The sequence below is a fragment of the Momordica charantia genome (assembly GCF_013281855.1).
Source record: "Momordica charantia cultivar OHB3-1 chromosome 3 unlocalized genomic scaffold, Mcharantia_2.0 BLBB01000003.1, whole genome shotgun sequence".
Lineage (NCBI taxonomy): Eukaryota > Viridiplantae > Streptophyta > Magnoliopsida > Cucurbitales > Cucurbitaceae > Momordica > Momordica charantia.
In genome coordinates, this window is record NW_028275161.1 from 22,530,021 (window position 1) to 22,554,874 (window position 24,854).

General features: G+C 36.7%; 5 protein-coding genes and 1 non-coding gene across 7 annotated transcripts; 3 read left to right on the forward strand and 3 right to left on the reverse strand.

Moving 5' to 3' along the window:
- Nucleotides 1-1,937: 1,937 nt before the first annotated feature.
- Nucleotides 1,938-5,211, forward strand: JAZ3 (jasmonate-zim-domain protein 3). 2 transcript variants are annotated; one of them, XM_022281649.2, is made up of 8 exons: nucleotides 1,938-2,094; nucleotides 2,165-2,264; nucleotides 3,387-3,523; nucleotides 3,650-3,912; nucleotides 3,993-4,083; nucleotides 4,176-4,491; nucleotides 4,578-4,635; nucleotides 4,732-5,211. In XM_022281649.2, exons 2-8 carry the CDS (start codon nucleotides 2,180-2,182, stop codon nucleotides 4,805-4,807), a joined length of 1,026 nt encoding a protein of 341 aa, XP_022137341.1. In that variant the 5' UTR covers nucleotides 1,938-2,094; nucleotides 2,165-2,179; the 3' UTR covers nucleotides 4,808-5,211. The 2 variants fall into 2 exon arrangements, with proteins under 2 accessions (XP_022137341.1, XP_022137343.1); XM_022281651.2 differs by having other exon boundaries at nucleotides 1,950-2,094; nucleotides 2,149-2,264.
- A 130-nt stretch (nucleotides 5,212-5,341) lies between these two features.
- Nucleotides 5,342-9,066, reverse strand: LOC111008822 (ABC transporter G family member STR-like). The gene is made up of 3 exons (XM_022281648.2): nucleotides 7,923-9,066; nucleotides 7,576-7,844; nucleotides 5,342-7,468 (listed from the first exon to the last, which is right to left on the reverse strand). Exons 1-3 carry the CDS (start codon nucleotides 8,454-8,456, stop codon nucleotides 5,857-5,859), a joined length of 2,415 nt encoding a protein of 804 aa, XP_022137340.1. The 5' UTR covers nucleotides 8,457-9,066; the 3' UTR covers nucleotides 5,342-5,856.
- Nucleotides 8,924-9,003, reverse strand: TRNAL-UAG (transfer RNA leucine (anticodon UAG)). Its single transcript has one exon. It is a non-coding gene; the product is annotated as a tRNA-Leu (tRNA).
- Nucleotides 9,067-10,954: 1,888 nt separating the features above from the next.
- Nucleotides 10,955-12,037, forward strand: LOC148212591 (non-specific lipid transfer protein GPI-anchored 3-like). Its single transcript, XM_088121921.1, has 3 exons — nucleotides 10,955-11,380; nucleotides 11,475-11,564; nucleotides 11,751-12,037. Exons 1-3 carry the CDS (start codon nucleotides 11,035-11,037, stop codon nucleotides 11,861-11,863), a joined length of 549 nt encoding a protein of 182 aa, XP_087978047.1. The 5' UTR covers nucleotides 10,955-11,034; the 3' UTR covers nucleotides 11,864-12,037.
- Nucleotides 12,038-15,349: 3,312 nt separating this feature from the next.
- On the forward strand, nucleotides 15,350-18,811 carry LOC148212592 (surfeit locus protein 1-like). The gene is given in 7 exon segments (XM_088122111.1): nucleotides 15,350-15,659; nucleotides 15,773-15,873; nucleotides 16,668-16,797; nucleotides 16,800-16,905; nucleotides 17,465-17,642; nucleotides 17,723-18,006; nucleotides 18,568-18,811. Coding segments are annotated over 7 exon segments (1,029 nt in total). The 5' UTR covers nucleotides 15,350-15,499; the 3' UTR covers nucleotides 18,638-18,811.
- An 855-nt stretch (nucleotides 18,812-19,666) lies between these two features.
- On the reverse strand, nucleotides 19,667-20,746 carry LOC148212593 (uncharacterized protein At3g17950-like). The gene is made up of 2 exons (XM_088122112.1): nucleotides 20,475-20,746; nucleotides 19,667-20,385 (listed from the first exon to the last, which is right to left on the reverse strand). Exons 1-2 carry the CDS (start codon nucleotides 20,556-20,558, stop codon nucleotides 19,906-19,908), a joined length of 564 nt encoding a protein of 187 aa, XP_087978238.1. The 5' UTR covers nucleotides 20,559-20,746; the 3' UTR covers nucleotides 19,667-19,905.
- Nucleotides 20,747-24,854: the final 4,108 nt, after the last annotated feature.

A 24,854-nucleotide genomic window follows, 5' to 3' on the forward strand; every position in this document is an offset into this window, starting at 1 on the left:
AAAGATTCCATATAATTAAAATAAGGTAACTGGGGTCAAAAAAAGTGACATTCTCCAATATTAATATTTATATATGATTAATTATTTATAATACAAACATGATGGTTTGAATTGTATACAAAATTTTAGTTGTAGTTGACTAAATCAGATATTTAGGTAAAGTTTAATAATGAAGATAAAAAATCACAATTTTTGAAAAAAAATAACCTGTAAAATAAAAATATAAAGATTCCATATAATTAAAAGGTTGGCAGTTGGCAGTTCCAGTGGCCTTATAATACAAAATATCGATGACGTCGTCCGTGACCTGACGCTTTTGGCGCCGCCTTCGAAGCCAATAAATTTTCATTAAAAAGGGAGCACTAAATTAATTATTTTTCTACTTTCGAAAAAAATTAATTATTTTTCTTACTCAATAAGTTTCAAATTACTTGTTTCCATTCATCAAAAGAAAAAAAAAAAAAGAGTTCCATTTCCATTAGAAAAAAAAAATCATATTACAGTTAGAAGTTTTAGTTTTCACTTTTTCCGTTTCTTGATTTTTTTTTCTGTCACTAACATTATTTTAAATTATTTTAAAATTTGACCAATTCAAAGTTCAAACACTTTTTTTTTTAATTTAGTTGTAAAAAAAAAACACTCTTTTAGTTTCTTTCTTTTTAAGATTACCTCATTGAATAATGAACAGAGGACTATTTATGAACTTCATTATAATTGGTTAATTTTTCAAACTCTTGAATCATCAAATAGTTGACCATTGATAATCAACTTTAGGATATTACTATATTTGAATCAATTTTCTAATAAAATAATCATTGAAATTCATATATAATACTATTCGTCCTATTTAAACCATGTTTCAATAAATCACCATCTATTTTTAAATTTAGATTCTAATTTTCCCATCCAATAATAATATATTGAAAAAAAGTCTTTAAAGAAACTATGAGATACTTTTTAAACTAGTCATTTCTTATAATTAAAATATAATAGAACTTGATTAAATGATTGGAGAAAATTTACGGAAGCTGTAAAAGTTATTTTAAGTGAATATCTAATTAGTTTTTTATTTTTGTAATTTTTATTTTAAGGTGCCTATAGATAAACACTGTTTGGAACATTTATTTTAAACATAAATGGTAAGGAATAAAAGACAACGGGGAAGCTCAATTTGGTAGGTCTCAGTAATGTAACAATTAATAATATGATGAAGTTAACTCATCAAATCATAAACTATTTCATAATTGTAGATGTCTTGGATTTATTAGGCAATCTCAAACACCATAAATATGGAAAATCTGAAGTTTTATAATTTGAGAATATGAAATAAAAAAAATGTCAAAAAAAAAAAAGAATTACAAAGTAACTAAAAAATGCATTGGGTAATTTCAGAAACCCACCTTGATTTTTCATAAAATAGTGCAGCCCCTGCAACGACGATAAAATAATACTTTAATTAAAAATTGGTACGGTACAATTTTAGTTTGAATAAAATAATATAAATTGATAATTTAAAGGTAGAGAATATTAAAATATTAACGTGACTGAATTAATTGATTTAAGAAAGAGGGGTTTGTTTTTGTTGTGTAATATATAGTGAGTGGAAGAGAATATAAAAACAAATGAAAACTAATAAAATAATAAAAAAAAAACCAGAAATGACAAGAAAAATAATAACCACGTTTTGAGCTCACGGGTTTGCAAAATCCCACCAAGTGACACGTGGCGGTGGAGTAGCGTAGCACGGCTCGCACGTGGTCGTTTGCCCAAATTACCCTCTTACAAAGCGACCACCCGGTCCTCATCTCAAGGGCCCGAATCTACTTCTCATCCAACGGCCCTGATTTCACGAGACCACGAGGCTAATTAATTTATTTTTGTAATAATATTAAAATACTTTGTATTTTATTTGAACGTTTAAATAAAAAGACGTGCTTCGCTCGCCTGCTTTCGCATTAATATTAAAGAAAGGAAAATTCTCTCTCTCGCGCTCTCTGTGTGTCTCTTTCTGTGTGTGTTCCTGCGGAAGGAAGAATAATTTTCACGGTTTAGGAGCTCGAAAACGGCTCGATTTGTCGCGCTTCAAGAGAGGAGGTATATAATTTTTTTCTTTCCGAGAAATTAATCTGGAAGTGTATTTCGGTGAAGAGTTTTGTGGTGTTAGGTCTCAGAATTCGATATGGAGAGAGATTTTTTAGGTTTGAACTCGAAGAATGTCGCGATGCCGTTCAGAGAACAATTTACGGATGCTTCTAAAAATTCAGGTATGTTTCTTCTTCTTCTTCTTCTTCTTCTTCTTCTTCTTCTTCTTCTACTACTACTACTAATTCCTCTTCTCTATTTCGTTTTTTTTTCCTTTCATTGCTTTGATTTTCCATGGCGGCTTTTTTTTTTAGGTTACTCTAGAATTTATTTGAAATTTGTTTGTTGAATGTCTCTGTTTCGCTACAAATGAAATCTCTTATTTTCAATTTTTGGTTTGAACGAAAACAGTAAGTAAAAATTGGGAAAATTTCTGCGAGTAAGCGTAAAAACCACGTTTGTCACGCTGTACCAAAATGCAAATTCGAGGTACCAAAGAACTGACAGCCAGAAAGTTTTCGGGGGAAAATTAAATAATATTAAATATTATGGAAGGTTATTTTTTTAAAAAATATATTTTAGAATATTATTATTACTGTACTGCATCCGAACTGGAATTTATATTTAGAAATTGTGAACTCGGATAATAGTGTTTTTTATGGCAGATTTGATTGTCTTTTTAAAGTAGCATTTTTAATGAAATACTAATTAAATGCTTCCTTTGAAAATAGCCAGCCCGAATCAATTAGACTTTGGAAATGTGCTTTTTTTTGTTGAAAAAATATATATTTTAATTAATGAATAAAATTCATGCAAAAAGTTTTGAAACTAATTTCTTCTTTCATTGTCGAAGGCGAAACGCGTCCTAGGGTTATTTTTTTCCCTTTTCACGTTAATTTAGACTTGCGCGTGAAGGTGTTAACTTTAAACTTTTAATTTATGTATTAAAATAATAGTGACGTGGCACCTTGAGTGCGCTTATTTAATAATTTAATTAATAAATAAATTCTACACATTTTATAGCTGTACAACTGCACTCTTCAATTCAACAATTAAATAATTCAAACCCGTGGTAAACACTTTATTTGTCTTTTAAGACTTAGTGAAAACTAAAAGGATATTTTAATATTTTTGAAATTTTCTAATCTTACTTCGGTAAATTATTTATGCAAATTTTTTGGGAGTTCTTAGATTTTTTTTTTGTTTGATGTCCAAAATTGTTTCTCAGTGATTGAATTTTAATTGTAACCATGGATTATGGAATGTAATTGATTTGTGATCTGTGATTTGTTTTGATGTGGCAGCATTAATGGGTGGTTCAGGGATGCAGTGGTCATTCTCAAACAAAGTTTCTGCAGTTCCCCAATTGGTTTCTTTCAAGGCTTCTCAAGATGAGAAGCAGAGGAAAACTGTTGTTGACCCATATTCTGCTGCAATCCAGGTTTCCCTTTGTTCATGATGCTCTGAAACTTCATTTCCCTGTTGAACACAAGAAGGAGAGATGGGCTGGATTCTATTATGTTTATGAATTGCCTGATTTGGCTTGTTTCTTTTATCTTGTGCGTAGAAAAATGTAGCCTTGGAGAAGAAGGCTGCAAAACAATATGCAATGGCTGTCTACCCGTTCCAGAATTCCGATGCGCTTTCGGTACATCGGAGCAATGCGCTTCCGGTGGGTTTCAACGTCCCAGTACTCCAATCCCAGATTGTTTCATCTGGCCAGACCGTGGTTGGTTCCAGTGGTAACTTACAGCCATTTGGTGGGATTCCAATTGGAACCTCCATTTCTGTTCCCTTTGCGAGCTCTGTTGTTGGAACCACCGAGTTGAGGTAGTTGTTTCTTGAAACAGACCTATGAAAGATGTCAAACCCAAACTGTCTTGAGAATTGATGTTTACTTTTCTTTCTAGGAATGCTTCGAAGCCTCCGGGTCCGATGGCGCCGCTGACGATCTTCTATGCGGGATCAGTGTGTGTTTATAATGATATATCTCCTGAGAAGGTATCTGTGCTTTTGTAAACTCTTAAATTTATTTTGCCTTCCCACCACTTGGGGAAGAAACAATTCTCAGTTTTATTGTTGTCTCTGTTCAGGCTCAGGCTATTATGCTTTTGGCTGGCACCGGTGGGGTGTCCCAAACACGAAACAATATGCTTTCCACAGGTCAAGTGAAGGCATCATTCCCCAGTGAAAGTTTCCAAGGATTGCCACTCCTTGGGCGTTCAAATCCACTTTCTGTTGCACAATCTAAGGGACCTGATACAGGAGTAAGATCTTGCAGTAACATCGAGTTGCCTGCTGCTGCAAAACCTATACAAACCTCGGCATCTCATCCAATCCCAAACCATTCAGAACCTCCCAAGGATGCCAGTTCCGTCGCCCAGATCACCCCAACGTTCGTTCCTTCAGGTATAACCCCTTTCTCTCTGCTCTGGTCCATAATTTTTCAGAAGAACAAACATGCTCAAATTCCTCTTGTTACCTCCTCCCTGCAGCTGTGCCTCAGGCTCGAAAGGCATCCTTGGCTCGGTTTTTAGAGAAGCGCAAGGAACGGTGAGTTTTCGACCCCGATTCTTTTTACTAAAAAGGGGTAGTTTTGTGTCGTTTCGACTCGGAAATTCATGAGTTTCTTCTCTAATGTTGTTTTAGGATAAACACATGCCCCTACAGTGTTGCAAAGAAAACATCAGACTGCTCATCCACAACCTTGGATCTGATGGCCTGATGATATTCCTCTAGGCTGCCAGTTCCTCTCGCTCGGGGCATCACAAATCGGTGTGTCATTAATATTACAGAAGTTTAGATAAATCTTCTAAAGCAAATTTTGTCAATCTGTTAGCTTAGATTGGTTCTTGGTTCCCTTTTTTTTTATATATATATATATATTAGTTTTTCTCTCTTGTTCAATTCAAAAAGCGCAGTTAGTTTCTGTTATTATTGGAGAACCCTGCGAACAAGATGCAACTTAGTTGCTCCATATTTATGTAAAATATTGCCTTTTTTTTTACACCCAGAGAAAATGGGACGATATTTTGTTGTTGTATAAAATACTTGAAAGATTTTTTTTTTTGCCCCTTTGAAGAATTATGTAAAACTATTCTGAATGATTCCTATATGTTCTTTCCACAACTTGAAAACGTGATAGAGAATCAACTTGCTTCAGGACCCACTCATCACATGCTGAGAACATTTTGACACTATTGTTTCTTCTCTCTCAACTCTGTTTTTTAGTGCTCACATGTCATTTGAGAACAAATAATTAAATATGGAGAGAAGTGAGAAACCCCACAAGAAAAGAACATTCAACCAAAAATAGATCAGAGCATGGGCCGTTCCATTATATCAGATAGTTTTTTACTTGCGATGGCGAAGAACAATCTTGATATGTTTGATGTGACACATTTAAACCTTTTCATCGTTATCTTATCTCCACTTTGTTTCAGTGCAGTGGATTCATCTTATTTTAAGTTTGCAATCAAAGTATCTGGTTTTTTTTGGGAAACTAAACAAGGGTAGTTCTTCAAGGATATTAGAAAAAACAAATTGTCTGTTTACAACTCAATTAGAAAACTTGGGTAGGCTTTTGTTGAGACAGAGTTGAAACATTCTGAAAACAGACATGGTTTTGGTATTACATTGTCTTGCTCAAAGTGGCTTGGCCTGTTTCCTGTGCTTTGGATCAGCCTCTGAAGAATGATTCTGGTGGGGCATTACAACTTCAACTTGAAATTATTTGCATTGAAAAGACTTGAGAGATCCAAGAAAATGCATGCTTCATTTTCTCTCATTCTTGGAGTAAAATCTGAGAACAAGATAGAAGAACAGCCGGTAAAGCACACCCCAAGCCAGCAGGATAGCGATGTCGTACCATATGTTCTCCATGTTAATGTCCATCGAGAACAGAACGTCTTCTCCGATCAACATGCAGTTGGGTTGTAGATCTGTAGAAACATTATGCAACTTACTAAACCTGACATCTCCCAATGGACCGGGGGAAAGATCGCTGGGGATCCCTTGATAGCATCTTTTGCCTTTGAATTCATTGATCAACAATGATTCGAATGGGTACTTTATAGCAGAGATGTAATGGAGCCACCTCCAATAGATTGGCATCTGAGTTCGTTTCAGGAAGAACCCACAAGTGAGGAAGAAAATGGCTGTGGTGGCAATTACTATTGCATAGCCTGTTATGTAACTTGGGACGAGCGCACTCACGAGCATAACGTATGCATTTGTTGTAATGAGCGACGCAAAGAGTGTAATCCAAAAGAAGAAGAGGTTGCTTTTCAGGTGAAGCCAGAATTGGGTTATTACAACAAATGTGAAGCCTTGGATGGCAAAAAATGGGAGATAGACAATGAGGGAGGAGACCACGTATGAGGAAGCTCGATATGCATTGTGTGAAGTCTCTCTGATGAAGATGAATCTTTCTTGAATGAATGTTGGGACAGCATCATTTGAGGAAAAGAAAACCAGACAGACTGCGAAGATATAGAAGTTAAGAAGTCTGTTAATATCTTTGAAGGTAGGATGGCCAAGGTGCTTAAACATGCTAGAGAGGATCAATGCCATTACTGTCAATACAATCTCACGAGAGAGAAACAATTCTGGGGTGCGAATCACGTTGAGTGTTGTTCGCCACGAGAGCACGAGCACCTCGCGGAGCCAAGGATTTGCGTATTTAGGACCATGGTCTGACTCATCAAGAACTTCTTCAATGTCAAACTCTTTGAAAGAAGGCAAATGAGAGTCGATCGACATGCTAAATACTGAAGGTATCTTTGCCTGAGGAGTTTGATGAGATGATGGAAACTGACTTGAAACTACACTTCTAGCTCCAGATATAGGTGTTTTTCCTGGTGTCTGTCCTGGCGTTCTTGCTGGAGTCCACGACGGGCGTCGACTGGGAGTTCCTTTAACACCATTATATACCCAAACAGACAAATCTTTGTAAAACTGAGATGCCAAAGGAGGATTAAAAACACCACTACGATTATTCATGCCAGATTTACGTTCAAGAGACCTATCAAAATCATCATCTTCATTGTCATCATATGCATATGCAGAATCAAATTGGCTCGAGTTTGGCCCCGATGTTGTAGAGAATGCTTGGCTACGAAGGCTTAGGAACTTTGGTACCGACCTCGGGGTCTTCTTGTAAGGAGTTCGAGGTGTTTTTGGAATAGGGGTCCTTGCAACTAGATCAGGCTTAATGCCATTTCGTTGGTATAGAACTAGAGGCTCCAACCCCACGGTTGATTCATCATATTCTTTGATCACATCTAATAGATATTCAATGCTGTTTTCACCCTCTGGCACTGGCCTTCCAAATCCACAGAGATGAGCAGAAAGGTTTATTGGACTTCCTGCATATATCAATCTTCCCCTGTAACCACATTTTGATCATAACCAAAATAGAACTATCATTACAGCCCACAAAATCAACAACTTCTATCCAACAACAGCGGCTTAAAAGGGTGACAAATGTTGTACCTAGCAAGAACAGTTATGCGGTCGAGCAACAGTTGGATTCTGTAAGAAGGCTGATGAATGGTCATTAAGACAATGCTGCCACTTCGAGCAATCTCCTTCACCTTCTCAACTACACTATAAGCACTAGTAGAATCCAATCCTGAGGTTGGCTCGTCGAGAAATAGGAGGGATGGTTTGTGGATGATGTCGATTCCTATCGAGACCCTCCGTCGCTCCCCTCCCGAAACTCCCCTCCTCCCTTCGTCGCCTATATACGTATGCATCGCACTCTACAGAACAGAGAAAAACACAACTAGGGGTGGCTGAGAAGAGTTCAAAAAGAAGAGATGTGAGTAGGAAAGTAGTACCTGTAAGCCTAGTTGTTCAATGAGTTCATAAACTCTATTCTTCTTCTCATTCCTGGAAATTGAAGAGGGAAGTCTGACCTCAGCTGCAAACATGAATGTCTCAAACACAGTTAACATTGGAAAGAGTTGGTCATCTTGCATCACATAAGATGAAACCATCTTCATGTAACTTGCTGTCACCGGTTTGCCGTCGATTCTAACAGATCCTTGGAGGCTTCCTTTCGCCATCCGACCAGCCAAGGCGTCGAGGAAAGTTGATTTCCCGGCACCACTCGGTCCCAAGATGGCCATGATTTCGCCTCGCAGCGCCTGCCCGGAGATGTCGTTCAAAAGATAAGCTTCTCTTTTTACCCAAACCCCATCTTTTTTCTGCTTCTTCAGGACAGTATAGGACAAGTTGTTGAACTCAAGGCCCTGCCTTGGCAACGACTTCTGCAGCTGCGGCGTCACTGTTTCTTTCGCAGCGACAGCCTTGTCGATGTCGAGAAGGGTCTCGAGACTTCGGTTTGCCCCTCTCCGGGCATCTACTGCCATGGCTGCAACGGATTCTAGGATTTAAGAGTCAAGTTGTGAACAAAAAGTGGCATTGAAGAAGCTAAGGATGGTGGAGTTGCAAGAAGCTATAAGAAGGGGAGAAATTTGGACATAATGGAAGGAGTTGGGGGGAGAAATAAACAAGGAATTTTGCTTGTTTTTTTCACTCTTTCTGTCTGAAATCTCTTTGTTTTTGTCACTGTCTGTCTTTGGAAGTTCCAACAAAACTAATGTTTCTCCATCACTGGAAGGGAATGGAGGCAAAACCAAGAAGATTCAAGAATGTTTCGATAAATACTGCACCAAATCAAACTCTCTTCTTCAAATTTTGTTTCAAGACAGCAAAGCCCATAAAAAAAATGGACCCACTTCTCTTCGGCCCTTATTAACTCTGAAGTACTTATGTCTTGAGAGCCGCCAACCCAAAACAGAGGAAACGAAATGAGAAAAAATGAAAATAAAAAAAGTGACAGCTGTGGGATTTGAACCCACGCCCTTTCGGACCAGAGCCTAAATCTGGCGCCTTAGACCACTCGGCCAAACTGTCAATTTATGTTGAAAATTGGCATATGTATCTAGATATATTTCATAAGTTTAAATATATTTTCCCAATCCAATCTCTTTTAATGAATATATATGTTATAAAACCACGTGAGATCGAATATACACTTTTTGGTCAATAATACATGTCTTAACCAATTAAGTTAGATTTATATTATCTTTTAATAAATATTTGTTACATAATACATCACCAACACTATAATAAAATGATTTTTGATAATATTATCTTACGGTTTTATTCTTCAATATACACAACGCAAAAATTTATTATTATTATTATATATAGTATATATAGAGTATAGGTCTGTATCCAACCATAAAGTTTAAGAGTTTTAATCTCCACCTTTAAATATTAAGTATTAAAAAAACGTTGTATATATTATTTACTTCTATTTGAGATGAACTTTACAAAATAGAGTCGAAAAGCAATATATATTAATATATCATCTCAAAGAATGAGCATTAAATTTATTAATTAAAAAAATGTGATGGCCGTTTAGGGCGACGGGTGGCCGGCAAGTGGTGGGTGATGGAACCACTATTGATTTTTACGAAGATGCATGGATACCTCGAGAATCAATTTTTTCATCCAATATTTTTAAATTTGAATCAAAATAGGAAGATATATCTTGATGACTGATTTCATTACTCCCTGAGGAAGTAGAGGTGGGATTTGGTGAAGTTAGAGGAAGTAGTTTGTGCATAGACATGGAGAGATGATCACCCAAATCCAAGTAGTGGCACGAGTGGGTTGGATCAATGAACTTGACATTACATCAAGCAGGGTCACTATCCGGTTAAAAATGGATAAAAGTTTACTACGAGGACTATATTATTATCGCATTCAACGAGTGATAGAAACAAAGAGGCGTGGTGGACTATACATTCTGGAGAATTAAGTGGCCCTCTGCATCAAGATTTTTATATGGAAAGCAATAATTCATAACAAATCTCAAATTTGAGAAAGAAAAGGCATAAATGTATTGCCTATATGTCAAGTTTGCTTGGATGAGAAAGAAACAACAAATCATGTGCCAGCGCAGGGCGTAAGAGAGCGACTTAGATGTGGAAAACACTCCATCATGTGGTGATTTTCGGGGAGAATCTTTCTTTCCCGCCAATTTCTATGATGGCGAATGGTAGTCGGGTGTCGGGATCTCCCTGTTGGATGGCGATAGTGATGTTGCGGCTGAGAAAGTCAAAGACAATATTATTATGTATAGTTCGTGGCTTCATCATCAATGTGTTTGGAAGAGTTATCATACACAAATTGGTGAATCCACGTGCGATTTCTTAGGATGACTCTTTATCTTCGTTGCATCCTAGGCAACAGTGGATCAGAGGTACAACGACGGTCGACTCAAACACTGTTATGGAATTTGTGGAGGCTACGAGTCTTGATTGTATTGAGATTCGGTAGTATGATTTGAGAAATTTGCATAATCCTTCCTTATCTGCCATAGCGGAAAAGAAGACAACTTTGAAATCAATTATTTCCCTTTCAATTCTAAATAGGGGTGCTATAATTGACAATATCCCCCATAATTGATGAGTCAACCTCAACGTCAAAGGATGATTATTTTCCTTCCCAAATTCTAATTGTGGTATGTGATCGCCACACTTTCATGAAACCCATAATCTTCCTATTACTTCTTAATGCAATGTTTTCTATTATAAAAAAATAAATAAATTAACAAAACTCACAAAATTTTAAAAACAGCAAACAACACAAGATAATTATATTAAAAAAAACAAACAAACAAAAAAAAAGGAAAAATCCTTGGGACTGAGTTGTGTTCTGGCAGCTGTACGCACAAAACGATGGCGAAGTGTAACTGAAGAAGCGAAATATTAGGAATAAGTTAGAAATATCAGTTGTGGCGATGGCGATGGCGATGGCGAGGGAGAAGCCCGAACCACCCTATAAATACCCCTCATTACTTCCCAGCCCTAACTACCCCTGCTTTCCGCTCCCCTGTAAGAACTACGACATCAATTTCTCTCTCGATCGGAAACAATGGCGTCCGCTACATTCCTCCCCTTCCTCCTCTTGATTATTTCTTCTCACATTTTCGTCGTATTCTCTGAAGATCGCGACTGGATCGTGGTCGGTCATCAGGCCGGCCAACTTCCGCCCTGCATACAGAAGATTCTTCCCTGTCAACCGTTCATCAAGCCGCCGTCCAATCCGTCGCCGGCGTGCTGTGTGCCGCTGAAGGAGATGCTGGCCGACGATCCCAACTGTCTCTGCTCCTTCTTCGATAACGCGCAGCTGTTGAAGGGCCTCAATGTCACTCAGAGCGACGCCTTGAAGCTTCCCGCTGCCTGCGGCGGCAAGGCTGATACTTCCAAGTGCGCCGATGGTACTATTTCACTCAACTCGAAAATCAATTTCACTTGAGCACATTACGACGTCGTTTAAATCACTTTCGTACGTTTTCCCCTGCCTTTTTTCAGCGGGGGCGAGCCCACCAACTGCATCAACGGATGCTCCTCCTCGTCCTTATCCTCCTCCTCCTCCTCCTCCAGTCCCTACAACTTCCAATGGTAAATCAAATTCCTGTGGATCTTCATTTTTTTTTAATTCGATTCTGTTAGTGCCCAAAAATTTTGGCTATATTGTGCTAATCTGAATGTGATTTTGATTGTTTGACGATCGAAGTACCGATTTCATGAAAATTTAATGTTCAAATTGGTTGATTGTTGGGTTTTTATAATTATTTTGGATTTCAGATTCTTCGAGTTCCAGCAAACCTAACAGCTCAACCAAGAAGAATCCAGCGTATGGGTTGGCAGCTGCTTCTTCCTCATTTGTGGGTTTACTGCTAGTTTCATCATTTCTGTAGGCCGTTTTCCTGTTCATCATTTTAGTCCATTCTATCTTTTATCCTTATCCTTAGAGCCAATAACATCGTAACTTTTTCATTGTTGCTTTCGTTTTTATGGAGAAGCTGCAGCATGAATGTTTATTTTGCCTTTGTGGGAATCATGAATAATGAAGAGGAATGGGTTGAAAAACATGAGAATTTGCTAGCTTAGCGCATGCAAAATAGGGGGTTGGTTGTTTGTTTTAGTTTTGGATTTTCCTACACTTACCACCATTTGCAATTGAGCTGAGATTCCTTTCCTCTGCCGTTACCACTCTACTCCATTAAACCTTAACCATTTTTGTCATCATTGTACTATTGGGAGTCATCACTCACTTTTTGCCACGCCAACAGCACTATATTAAAAATGACGTGGATCTACTAATAAAAATACTTAAATATTTTCTTAAATACTTAAAAAGTAATATTCTCTTCATCACCCTTAAATATTTCACCATGAGAGAGAAATGCAAAATAGAGATTTCTTATCAAAATTAATGAGTTGTAGAATATAAAAGAATGAAATGTAAAAATATAATTTTTTTAAAATAATAATGAATTGTGAAGATTTGATCTTTTAAAAAATTATTTATAAAAGTAAAATTTAATAGTCTGAGCTGGTACACTCCTGATTACTCGAATTTTTCTATCCACGTGGACTCTCTTTTAATTGTTTTAGGCAACTTTCCTGAAGGAAAGGGGCAAAAAAAAACCTTGTTTTACGCAACTAATTTTTTTCCTTCTTTTTGTTTAAATTACAAATTTTATCTCTTCCACCTTTTGTTGTGCGTTTTTCAACCTTTTAATAGTGAGCCTACTTTCGCCCCTTCCAATAATAGATATATTTCAAAAATCTTCCTGTGATTCAATAAAAAAATAAAACACAACATGAATTTGGGTAAGAACATGTTAGGTGTAAAATAAATACAAACATATGGTTCTACCCTACCAAGGGCACATGCATTTGGATCTCAATTCGGCCATGTCGAGCATGAGGAGAATGAACCAATGTGTCTATTGTTGATGCGTGGATTTTGACCCTCCGATTCTCCTTCTCGCACACACATAACTTGATAATAAGGGAATCGATACCTGCAAAACTAAATCGATCTAAACCGATGTGACCTCAGTCACACGGGCTCCGATGCTTAAGTTAACGAGGGAGAGTTGAGAAAATAGTGAGCTAGAGATAAGTCAATTGCCTCGCTCTAAGGTTGGGTCGAACATGATTCTAGAACCTTCCGTAGCCAAAACCCTAATTCAGCGTTTCAAGGCCTGAGGGGAATCGTTGATCGCAGGTGGGAGATTCACGGGCTGGGCCTTCGGCTGAGCCTTGCCCGAGGCCGAGCAGGGGTAGGGACCGAGCCCTGCTCAGCCCGGTTGGTTTTCTGTCGGTTGCTTTCCTCGTTCTCTGCCTCGACGCTAGTCGTCCTTTAGTCCGACCCGTTACGTTGCGAGCCGGTCTCCTTCAATTGATGATCTCGGACTTCAACTCCTTATCTCGTTTCGGGTCATTTTTGTTCTCTATAACATCTATAAACATATATCAGCTCGATTGCGACATGGAAAAGATTATGACCAATAAGGAATTTGGCGGAACATCAATTTTGCTAATAAATAATCTTCTAGCTCTCAACAAAAGATTTGTTAAATGATAGGTAGACGTCGTAATTGCAGGACAACATTTTCCAAAGCTCTTTTCTTTTAATAAAAGAAAAAATTTCCAAAACTTCTCTTACAAGAGGTGGAGGTCCACATTCTCAAAGGTACCCAATTGACATCCATTTAAACCTGACTTGGTATTAGTTTAGATAATTAAGTACTAAAAGTTTCGGAGTATACATGTTTGAGCGCCGATCCAATACAAAGTTCCATTTGTAGGTGGCCAACTAAACCCACATCTCGCAAAGCCATAATCACACATAGCATAACACAATATCATTTAGATGAAACATTTAAAAACGAACATAAAATGTAGAAGAAGTTGCAGCAGGGCAATGAAACAAGCATACATCGAAAAAGTCGTCCATGTCCTCAGATCCCCGATACAGATTCGTGCATATTTGTTGACAATAGGGGTAAGCGCGTCATTTCATGCATTATTTGCATATACATTGCAATTTACTGTTATTTATGTTTCCAACTTTGCCATTGTAATTTTTCTGTAATGATCGCCGCCGGCAGAGGGGAGGAAGCGGCTTTCGCAGCCACAGTCACGGCGGCGGCGGCATCACAACCCCCTTCACATTCTCTAATTTTATTCTTGATCTTCCTTTCTCAATATAATTTTGCTTATAGTTACTTTTGGGTAATTTTATTAGATATCTAATATTTGGGTAAATTTAATTCATAAGCAATCCGCTTATCGGATTTGGGTAGATTTTAATGTCCCTCGTCGTCAAAGATAATGTAAATTTTATATGATTTTTACCTTTATTATTTTTGTCTTTTAACATATATCTTTTAAAAACAAATATTACCCTCTCTAGTTAGCTAGTAGGATAGAATCTTAGTATTGGTTGAACTAACAAAATAAAATTTAATTTAATTTTAGGTTATATTTTAAAAGTTATTTTTTAAATTTTACTCAATAAAAACAAAACATGAGTTTTAAAAATGATTTGTTTTTCATTTTTAAAATTTAATTAAGATTTCCTTAACCTATTTTTAAACCTAATGTGATTCATTTTAATTCTAAAATAAAAATATTATTTTAATGTCAATAAAAATAATGGAATAAATGAAACATTAACTATCATAGATATTTATTTTTATATACTTCTAATAACATATGTTAAAAGAAAGTCTATGAATGCATATGATTGGCCGTGGATATAATTTGAAGTGCATTGTCCATTTTGATGTCCACAATCTCATTCTCATTTATTATTGAAATCTTTTATAAATGATCGGTAGGACCGAAAAAATTAGAAATCAAAGTTTACTAAAATTGGTTGGAAATTAAGATATAAAAGTAATTTTTAAAGTAAGGGCTTCGAATCTTCATTCCACCCGTTAAGTTAACGTAACTCCCCTAATTAATATGCATGCTAGTATGTAAATAATTCGAATTGAGATAATGGATCAGATTTATTAGTTTTTTAATAATAATTAATCAAATTTACTTGAATAAAGTGTTCTTCTTCTCTTTGCAGTTATTCCTTCCACCAAATATTGCAAGGGTCAAAATTTCGCTACAACAAACATCTCCTTGTCAAGTGAAACATTTTGAATTAAACAAAAGAACAAAGTTTGGTTGAGGTACTAAAAAATTAAAAGAAAAAAAGAACTTAATTTGTTGATAATGGGTTCTTTTTTATTAAAAAAAATTTACAATTGGTATGATCTGATTTTTCTTTTTTCTTTTATTTTTATTGAGTATGCAATATTACAATGATTTATTAAATTGTGATTTGATTTTTAATTATAAAAGTGGAATACAATTTATTTTATTGAGCAAGTTGAATTTCTCTTTGAACAAGAGGCAGCGGCTGTATGAAATATGAAGGCAAATTCATAAACCCTTAACCCCCAGGAAGAGTTTGCAAGCTCAGCGGGGCAGGGCAGCCAGCTGAAGAAAACGACTGAAACTCTCCAAATGTCAGCATTAAGAACATGGCATCACCTTATTTTGCTAAATCCATAACCAAATTTCGTCCTTGTCTTTCCCTTTCCGGGCACTACTCCACGCCTTCATCTTATTCTTTGTTCAGCTCTGCCGCTGCAGTTTCTTCTGCCTCGGATCCCCAGTCATCTTCCCTTTCGCAAGCTCAACGTGAGTTTTCTGAGCTTCCTTCTATCTGGGTTTGTCTTAATTTTGGAAAATGATTTAGGTTCATGTGATTTGATTGTTGAAATTCGTGTTTTGGTTGGTGGGTGTTTTCTTAGAGAAACAAAGAGAGTCGAGATGGTCAAAATGGCTCCTGTTTCTACCTGGGGCTCTCACGTTTGGCCTCGGAACGTGGCAGATTTTCAGGAGGCAAGAGAAGGTATTTTGAATTATTGCTGGATATTGTGTTGTGTGCTTGTTTCAATTATATTGTTTACGGTTTAGTTTTTCAATTTCCCCGTCCCTCCCCCAACAAATTAAGCTGTAATTGATCTAACACGAGTATGCATTCGACACATTTTTTGTGTTAAAACTGAAGAGGCCTGTTCTGTCTTTTGCAATTAATCGACTCAGGAAAAAAGGATGGGTATTTCTTTCATTGCTTATTTAATCATTGATCCAGTTAAAATTAGTGAAATTCCTCCATTAGAAGAAATGCACAGCTCCAAAAGAATGCTGGTCTTGCAGATGGGAGATCAAGTTTAGACGCTTGGATCATATTGTTTATGCTTTACATTGTTTACAGGTGTTGCCCTATATATTCATTTTGTGGAAGATTGATAGTTGAAAAGGATCTATGATTTCTAAAATCTTAAGGACAATTAATGGGGTCTATGTGAAGGATTTCTAACCTTTCTCATTGACATATGGGTTCGGTTGGTGGCATAGGGGGGGAAATTGTTGTGGTGATACTCTTTGCGGAAGTGAATTTTGACAACTGAGGAGTGCAGATGTTGAATCATTAAAACATTTGGCCTGTCAGGATGTTGAAACTTTTTTCTATATTACATCTCTGCATGGCCATGCTCAGGCTTCTTTGGAAGCCGAAAGTAATTTCCATAGTTTACTCTTTATGTATTTTCTACATCAAATCATCTAAATACTCTTGCAGGGAACTGATGTACACAAATTTTTCATCCAAGTACCAACCATCTTTGGCACTTTATTTTGCAGATAGAAATGCTAGATTTCAGGCAGAAGCGATTGTTAATGGAACCCGTGAACATAAACAGCTTGTTTCCATTGGAAGACAAGCTAGATGATCTGGAGTTCAGAAGGGTAATCTGTAAAGGAGTTTTTGATGAGAAAAATCAATCTATGTCGGTCCACGTTCAAGAAGCATTTCAGGAGTGACTGAAAATGGCCATTATGTTATTACCCCATTGGTGCCCATTCCCAACATACCTGATAGGTATTTTCCAGTGAAGCTTTATGGTTGAATATACCAATTTATAATCATTGTTTTATAAGAGAGAACCTGCATTGTTTATTTCCCCATGATACTGAACCAAGATTTTAATTTCATTAGTATCATTACTATCAACCAATCTATTTATATTTAAAACATCAATATCTGATTCATAACATGGCTTTTTCCTATTCTTGCAAACTTTCTGTTCCGCACCACCAAATCAGATTTCTCTTTTCCTGCTGATATGAACTAAATAAATGGTAATTTGTTATTGGGATTCTTTCATTCTTATGGTTTAATTGGCTTACTTCTGTAGTTTCATAAGTTATTCATTCATAATACGGTAGTATGGTTATCATGGCTTCACTTACTTAGCTCTCAATGTTTATTAACACATGGATCTGTAATGAATTCCCAAGGATACGGAACAAAATAGCACCTTTATTTCTCCCAATTCCCATTGTCATGCTGTATGCAATCGAAATCTGTCTATTAAGTTGTTTGGTATTTGATTTGTGACTCCATTTAACCAAGAATATATCAAATAACCCTCCTCCAGTGTGCAGTCACCGGTTTTGGTTAATAGAGGATGGGTTCCGCGTAGTTGGAAGGAGAAGGCTTTGGAAGTAGATCAACAAAGTAGTGAACAGTCTTCAGATATTGCATCCTCCTCGATTCAAGAGAGTGAGAGAAGCTCTTGGTGGAAGTTCTGGTCCAAAAGGGCTGAGAATCTAAAGGTTCTTTATGATATTTCCTCCTGATAAATGTCATTCATATAGATTCTAAGACCAATATTCTAACTTTTCTTGATATGCAGAATGATGTCGCTCCCATTACTCCAACAGAAGTAATTGGAGTAGTTCGCACAAGTGAGAAGCCTAGCATATTTGTTCCAGCAAATGATCCCCGCTCTAGCCAGTGGTTTTATGTTGACGTTCCAGGGATTGCCCGTGCGTCTGGTCTTCCTGAGGATGTTATTTATGTGGAAGACATAAATGAGGATGTGAACCCGAGTGATCCATACCCCATTCCAAAGGATGTTAATACCTTGACACGGAGTTCTGTTATGCCACAGGATCATCTTAATTACACATTAACATGGTATGTCGTTACCCTTTTCCATATATCATTTTCCACGTAAAATTCACTACAGCTTCCTCATATGCATATGAGTATGACCATGAGGTACTCCTAAGCATAAAGGCATTTGACGTTTTCATGTGTTTCTTTGCTGATGCTCTAGATCCTTGGTCTTTCCTTCTCACCGTGCATATAAAATTAGATTTTAGATATGGAATAAATTTCAGTTTCTTTTACTTCTGACTAGTTATTATTGCAATTGTATTGAGAATTAGATGTTGCATTATATCTGATTCCCATTTGGTCGGTTGACTGCCGAATGTTGTTTATTCTACTGCTTCAAAAACACTTCAAACCTTAACTGAAGGTTCCCCGATCCTAGCAGTCGACGTACTTTAATCTATAGGCACTTCGTTTTTTTTGTTGGCTTGCAATTCGTTTTGTTCATGTAGAAGCCTAATTCAACTCATAATCCTTGCAAAAAGGGAACGAAGGGAAAGTAAAGAAGATTTTGATGTTAAAGAAGTTTCAATAAGAAGACTTAACACAATCTTATTCTTGCAATGGCTGATCTTTGTGCAGGTACTCTCTCTCGGCTGCCGTAACCTTCATGGCTTTCAAAAGACTCAGGCAAAAAACAAACCGAAGATAGCGAAAACTATACCATAATATTCTATAGAGCAGGAGCGAACTGGAACTCTTAAATTGTATGTGAGAGTTATTTTTGTTGGTATTGTTTTTCATAATGCTGCCTCAGACTCTTTGAACTAAGAAAAGATAACAAGTTTTCTACATTTTGAATAAATCTGTTCTTCATTTTGGAAAATTCTGTGTGGATGGTTGGTCAGACCTTCATAATCTGTCTACTTGTTTGTTTTCCTTAAAAGCTTAAAAGCTTTCATTATCAAGTTTATTAGGGGCATTGTCAAAGGTGAAAGTGACATAAAACATATATCTTGTTAGGTGGGCAACAATGGATGTGTATGAACATTGAGAACTCATTTGGTTGGTTGTATGTTTTCAACATCTAATTGGATTTTAACCCTTTATCCACTCAAATAAGTCCTTTGGCATTTTTTGAAAAGAAAGGTCACATCTCCATGCCAATGGATGGTTCCCACCTCCAATATCACTTCCTTCAAAATATGGCCCATAACTATCTATACACATGAGCATTGAAAATCTTGCTTACAATTTTTCTTCCACTTTCCCTTTCATGATATAATCTCTTTGTTATTAAGATCAGCATGATCATAAGAAGAGTCGAGGTCGAGGTGTGCACAAATCTGTCGAAATACTCACGGATGTAAAAGTATTATGAAAAGAACTAGTGAAACGCCAGCATAACATTTCATTAACCTAATTACTTACTTTTCACATCATATCAACTTATGTTGATTTAGTATTCTATAGATAATGTTGGAGAACTGATTGAATATATTGTTGTCAACGTAAACTTAAGTTAGTAGTAATTGACACATGTGTTTGATTAAAATATCATGGATTCAAATCCTTCTGTCTACACTTGTACTAAAAAAAATCCTAATTAAATATATTAGAAATCTAATCCTATTGAATAAACTAGATGTGATATGGAAAAATTATTAGTAGAGGGATACATTTTTTCAAATTAATTTATGAATTTTGCTCAAACAAAGTTCATAATTGATAATTCACAACCTGAACAGAAAAATCTCCGGAAGCTTCAAAGATGAAGATCTGAGTGTTACTTTTTTTTTAAAGAAAAAAGAGAAGAGTAATGTGTGAGATGATTAAAGGAAATCAAATAAAAGAGGGTCACCTACAAGATAAAGGTGACGTTTTTTTTTTCCCTTTCTTTCTTCCACGTTAATTAAAGCATTTGATTAATTAATATATAATAAATATAATATGATAAATAAACTGCAGAAATCCCACATTTTAGCCGGCACCGCCGCTGCAAATCCCGGTGAGCGATACGGAAAACCGGCAGAGAGCGCCGGCCGCCGACGCGTCTTCCTCCGTTTGCGGCGGCGGCGGAAGCACTCTCCCGTCGGCGAACAACATTCGCCCATTCCTCTGTTGATCTACCACGCCTTCCAGATCCACCGCGTTACCGTAGAAAGCACCGTCCCCAAATCTCCGTTCGACCTCGAGAAACTCGCCGAGAGATGCCGGCTTAACGCCGTCGTCCCGGCACAGCCGCCACCACCTCCGCTTCCGATCCGCGACGAGTGCCGGCGCCGCCGTGGTTTTCCTCTTCGGCTTCTTGCTCCTGCGGGAAGGGCCGGCGGCGGCGGCGGCTGCGCCGGCGTGTTGGTCTCGGTTCTGTGACGGCGCTCGGAAGGTTATCGCCGGAAAACTGACGCCCATTAGAGTCCCCAAGCTCGTGCTCCTATCATGGAAAAACGAACCTGTAGACTGCAGAACAAAAGCAACGAACGGAATTGAATTTCCAAAATAAAAAATAGGTCAAGAATCGGAAAATGGGAGGATGCGACGGCGAGCACCTCAGTGTCGAGATCGGAGGAGGAGATGGATGAATTGGTTGGAGAAGACGGCGGCGGTAACAGATCGTTCGCCGGATTCAACATCTCTCCTCTGCTCTCTCTCTCTCTCTCTCTCTCTCTCTCTATCTCTCTCTCTCTAGAGATTCAGAGAAACTGAGATTGAAATTCGAAAGAAGAGAGAGAGAAAGGATTAAGAATTTGGATTTGGAATTGGAGAGAGAGAGAGAGAGAGAGAATGGGTTCAAAATGATTGTTAGTGCAGCCTTTTTGTGTCTGTTTCCTTTCTTCTTCTCTTTTATTTATTCTCAATTTTGTCCTCCACTTTTTTCATTTTTTACTTTTCTATTATCCACACATTATATAACATATTAATATACATAATCTTAACTTAATGTATGTAACATATTATATTAGAAGGGGTGATGACATAATCATAGACAACGCAATAACATATCTAATATTAATAATCGATTTGTTCCTATCAATAACTACAAGATAGAAAAGTAAAGAAATTTAGATTTTTCTTGACGATTGCTAAATTTATTGTATAAAATTCATGAAGATGTATGAATTTCAATAAATTTAGATTTATAAAATGTAGGGTTGATCTTGAGTTTGTGTGTATTAATATTGTTCAAAATAATAGATTATCGTGTATTTATGAAATTTTCATTTACAAGAATTAGCATAAAAAAATGAATTTTATAAGGATGAGTTTATGTCTAATCCGCGATCCAAAAAGATCCTAATTGAAGAACATTATAAAATAAAGATGTAAAGAAAGAGAGAAAGAAAAGTCAACTAAAATGACTGACCAATGAATCAGAGGAAGTCAGAGTATCCAATAAATACCAAAGGGCCAAAGCTCAATCCCCCATATTATAAAATATGCTTTTTTTTTTTTTTTATTCATCGACTAGTAGAAATGTTTATTTAAATCTCGAATCTTTTAGTTAAATACATAATTGAAAAAAAAATGTAACCAAAACAAAAGTATCCATCTGTGCTCCACTTCATGTCTAACAAATTTTTGGAATACCAAGTGTTGTGATAGAAACTTATTAGTCTTGAAATTTTAATAGTTTAAAAAAAATAATTATAATAATAACTTGAACTAGTTTTGAAAGGAAAAAGCCTAAAGAGCAAAAAGTATATGATAGATTTCTAAACTTTAAATTTTGTGCCTATTAAGTGAGTGGACTATAAAATGTATGATTAAACTTTCTATTTAAAAATTTGTAAACCTATTAGTCACCAAATTCAAAGATTAAGATCATGTTAAAATTTCATTTAATAGATCTCCGTGAATTTTAAAAATACCTAATGGAGTTGAAAATTTTGAGATCGGATAGACACAATCCTGAAAGTGGGCGAGTAAACGTTAAAGAAATGTTTCTTTGCTATTTGATTCAAAAGAAAAGTATGAATGTGACAATTTAGGGGTCCAACCATTTTGTAGCCCCACTCCCAACAGAAGGGGTACCATATACAGACAATGCCAACAGATTTAAAAGAAAATTACAGAGTGTAGGGAACTTGGGGTACTTTCAAATGGAAGCCAAAGGAATGTAGCAGTAAAAAGAAACAGAAGAAAAGAAGAAAACAGCCTCTGAGTTCTGATCTGTTAAAGACATGGTTGCTCTTGCAAGTTAAGCCAGCCATCTGCTTGGCCTTTGCTCAAAAAAGTGAACCACGTTCTCAATCATAATTCAACTCAGGGAAGCATGCACTTCTTTTGCTGCCACATTTTTATCTCTTTTAAGAAGAAAAAAGAACCCCTTTTGCAAATATTTCTCAGTTGAAGCATGAAAGAGCAAAAATAGGATCAAAACAACAGCCACAATCATCCAGAAAAAGAAGCAAAAATAATTGAGCAATCACATTTTTGTAGCTTAGCTCAGATCTTTCACAACAGCCATTTTCGATGCCTTGAATCTGAAAGTTTGAGATACGTAACAGAGTTCAACTCAATGCATATAAACATCAGAAAGTTGAAATTCTCAAGAAAAGCTAACCTGTTGTCTCCTTGGCAGTAGTTCACAACTTGATGTGCCTAAAAGAAAAAACAAGAAAGTCCAAACGAAAGTTGACATTTTAGAACCATATGCTATGCCTCAAACTAACATTGACTTTAAAATAATAAACAAGAGAGAGATCAGCAACCGACGTAACCAGCTTATTGTTGATCTTCCTGCAGTAATCAACAATGTGAGATTCGCTTGAAAGTCGACTCCAAAGTTCCCCTGTGATTGTTTGTCACATTGATCTATGAAATATTACTTTACAAACAAAATAAACAGTCGAGTTTGTAGTATAGTTGTGCGAGAACCTGTGAGAAACAATGTCCACTGTTATATTCCTTTCATATGAACAAAGTAATGCCAATGTACACCTTCCCAATCAGACCCCATTTGTGTTCCTGAAGATTATCTAACCTAACTTCGAAGCTATGATCACATACATTTAATTTACATGGGTGATACATCATTAATATAGTCACTCCACAATTCAGTTGCGATAGCATCCCGCAACTGCGAAGTAATTTCTAGTTCTTCTGTCTCAAAAGCAATGTCCACAGTTGGAGTCTCAATGTGTGTCCCCACCAGCTGTGCTGCCTCCAATGGAGGCAATGAATCCTCCATATGAGGAAGATGGTCCTGTTCGTACAGCCTAAAGAGCCAATCATCGGGTTTCTCCCTCCGAATGTAATTGTGAATTGCACAAGTTGCAACGACTAACTTAACTTGTGTCTGTAATGGGTAAGGGGGAGCTGATAATAATATGGGGAACCGTGCCTTTAAAGCTCCAAAAGTTCTGTCGGTAGCATTTCGCAACAATGAATGCCGTAGATTAAACAGCTGTTTGGCATCTTGAGGATGATAACCACCAGGAAAATCCTTTGAATGATAGGGGACGTCATGATAAGGGGCAACGAATCCAGGCATGTTCATATACTTTTGGTCCACAAGATAGTACTTACCTGCAATTCAACAAAATTAGCCTGAAAATGGCAGAGAGCAATAGCCTGATCCAAAAGGAATAAATACTCTATTCAAATACCGTTTCTACTCATTCAACTAGTCACACTAAGCCTAAGAGATTCGTGATTTTCCTTTTAGTATACACACCTTCAGGGACATGCAGTTTGTTTCGCCTCGTAAGTGCTGAGTTCAGAACTTGCAAATCTGATGCCGATCCTTCCCACCCTGCTAGAACGTAATGGAACATGAGGTCAAATGAGCATGCTGCTAATACATTTTGAGAAAGTAAACCATTTTTATTTCGAAAAGGCCCTTGCTCGTCAACGCCAACCATCACTGGAATGTGTATGCCATCAACTGCCCCCACGCAATCCTAAAATAAGATAATTTAATAAGAGGTAACCACAGTACAGGAAAACACAAGACAAACTAAAACCAGCCAGCTACCTTAAAGTAGGGATAGAATCTCGGATCTTCTAATATTTCTGCTGGAACGTTGGATCCTGGAGGCTGGAAGAAGTCCAATGATATTGCCATAATTGCATTCAATACATTGTTAAAATGGCGACTTATTGTTTCTCCTGAATACCTGAACAGCTCCTGAACTGCTCGTGTCCTAAGATTGTGACCAATTATAAACATGAATATGGCTAGTTGCTCCTCAATCTTAATCCGGTTTGTGTGACGCAGTAAGCCTTTGGCTTGCAAAATATCACACAATTTATAAAATATGTGCTTGTCCATGCGGAAATTTTCCAAGCAAAGTTCATTCTGGCCTTTGAGTACTTCATCTACAAATTTTGCACCATTTGATACTAGATTATGATGACTCAGTTCTCGTGGAACATATTTCCCGTAAGTTCCATCCTTCTCGTCATCAGAACTCTCCATAGTAAATAGAAGCTCTGTAGCCAAAATGAGGAAATGGTATCAGTTCGTATTTTTTTTTAAAAAGGGATAAAATTGCTATTATATTAGAGAAAAGAAAGGAAAAGGGGGATTTAGAGAGAGATAGAAAGAGAAGCAAACAGTATTGCGAAAACAAGCACTCAAAAGATCCTTCCTCGTAATCCATCAAGGCTGTCACAACTAGGAGATGATGAGATGCAAACTAAATCATTGTAAAGATCTTGAAAAAATGACAACTACCCAAGTCGTAAAATTTCTGCTAAAGAAGAGTCTGGAGTTCTAATATGAAGGATGAACATTGGAAATAATAAGGTTACCAGAAAAAGAAAAATGGTAGAAAACATTGTAGCTATCAAGAACAACAACATATTTAAACCCCCCACAAAAAGAACAAAACTAAATAACTCATGCAGCTTAATATTGGATCACAAAGAATTAAAAGATTAACCTAATCCTAGACACAATCAAGTCAATTAGATACAATCACACA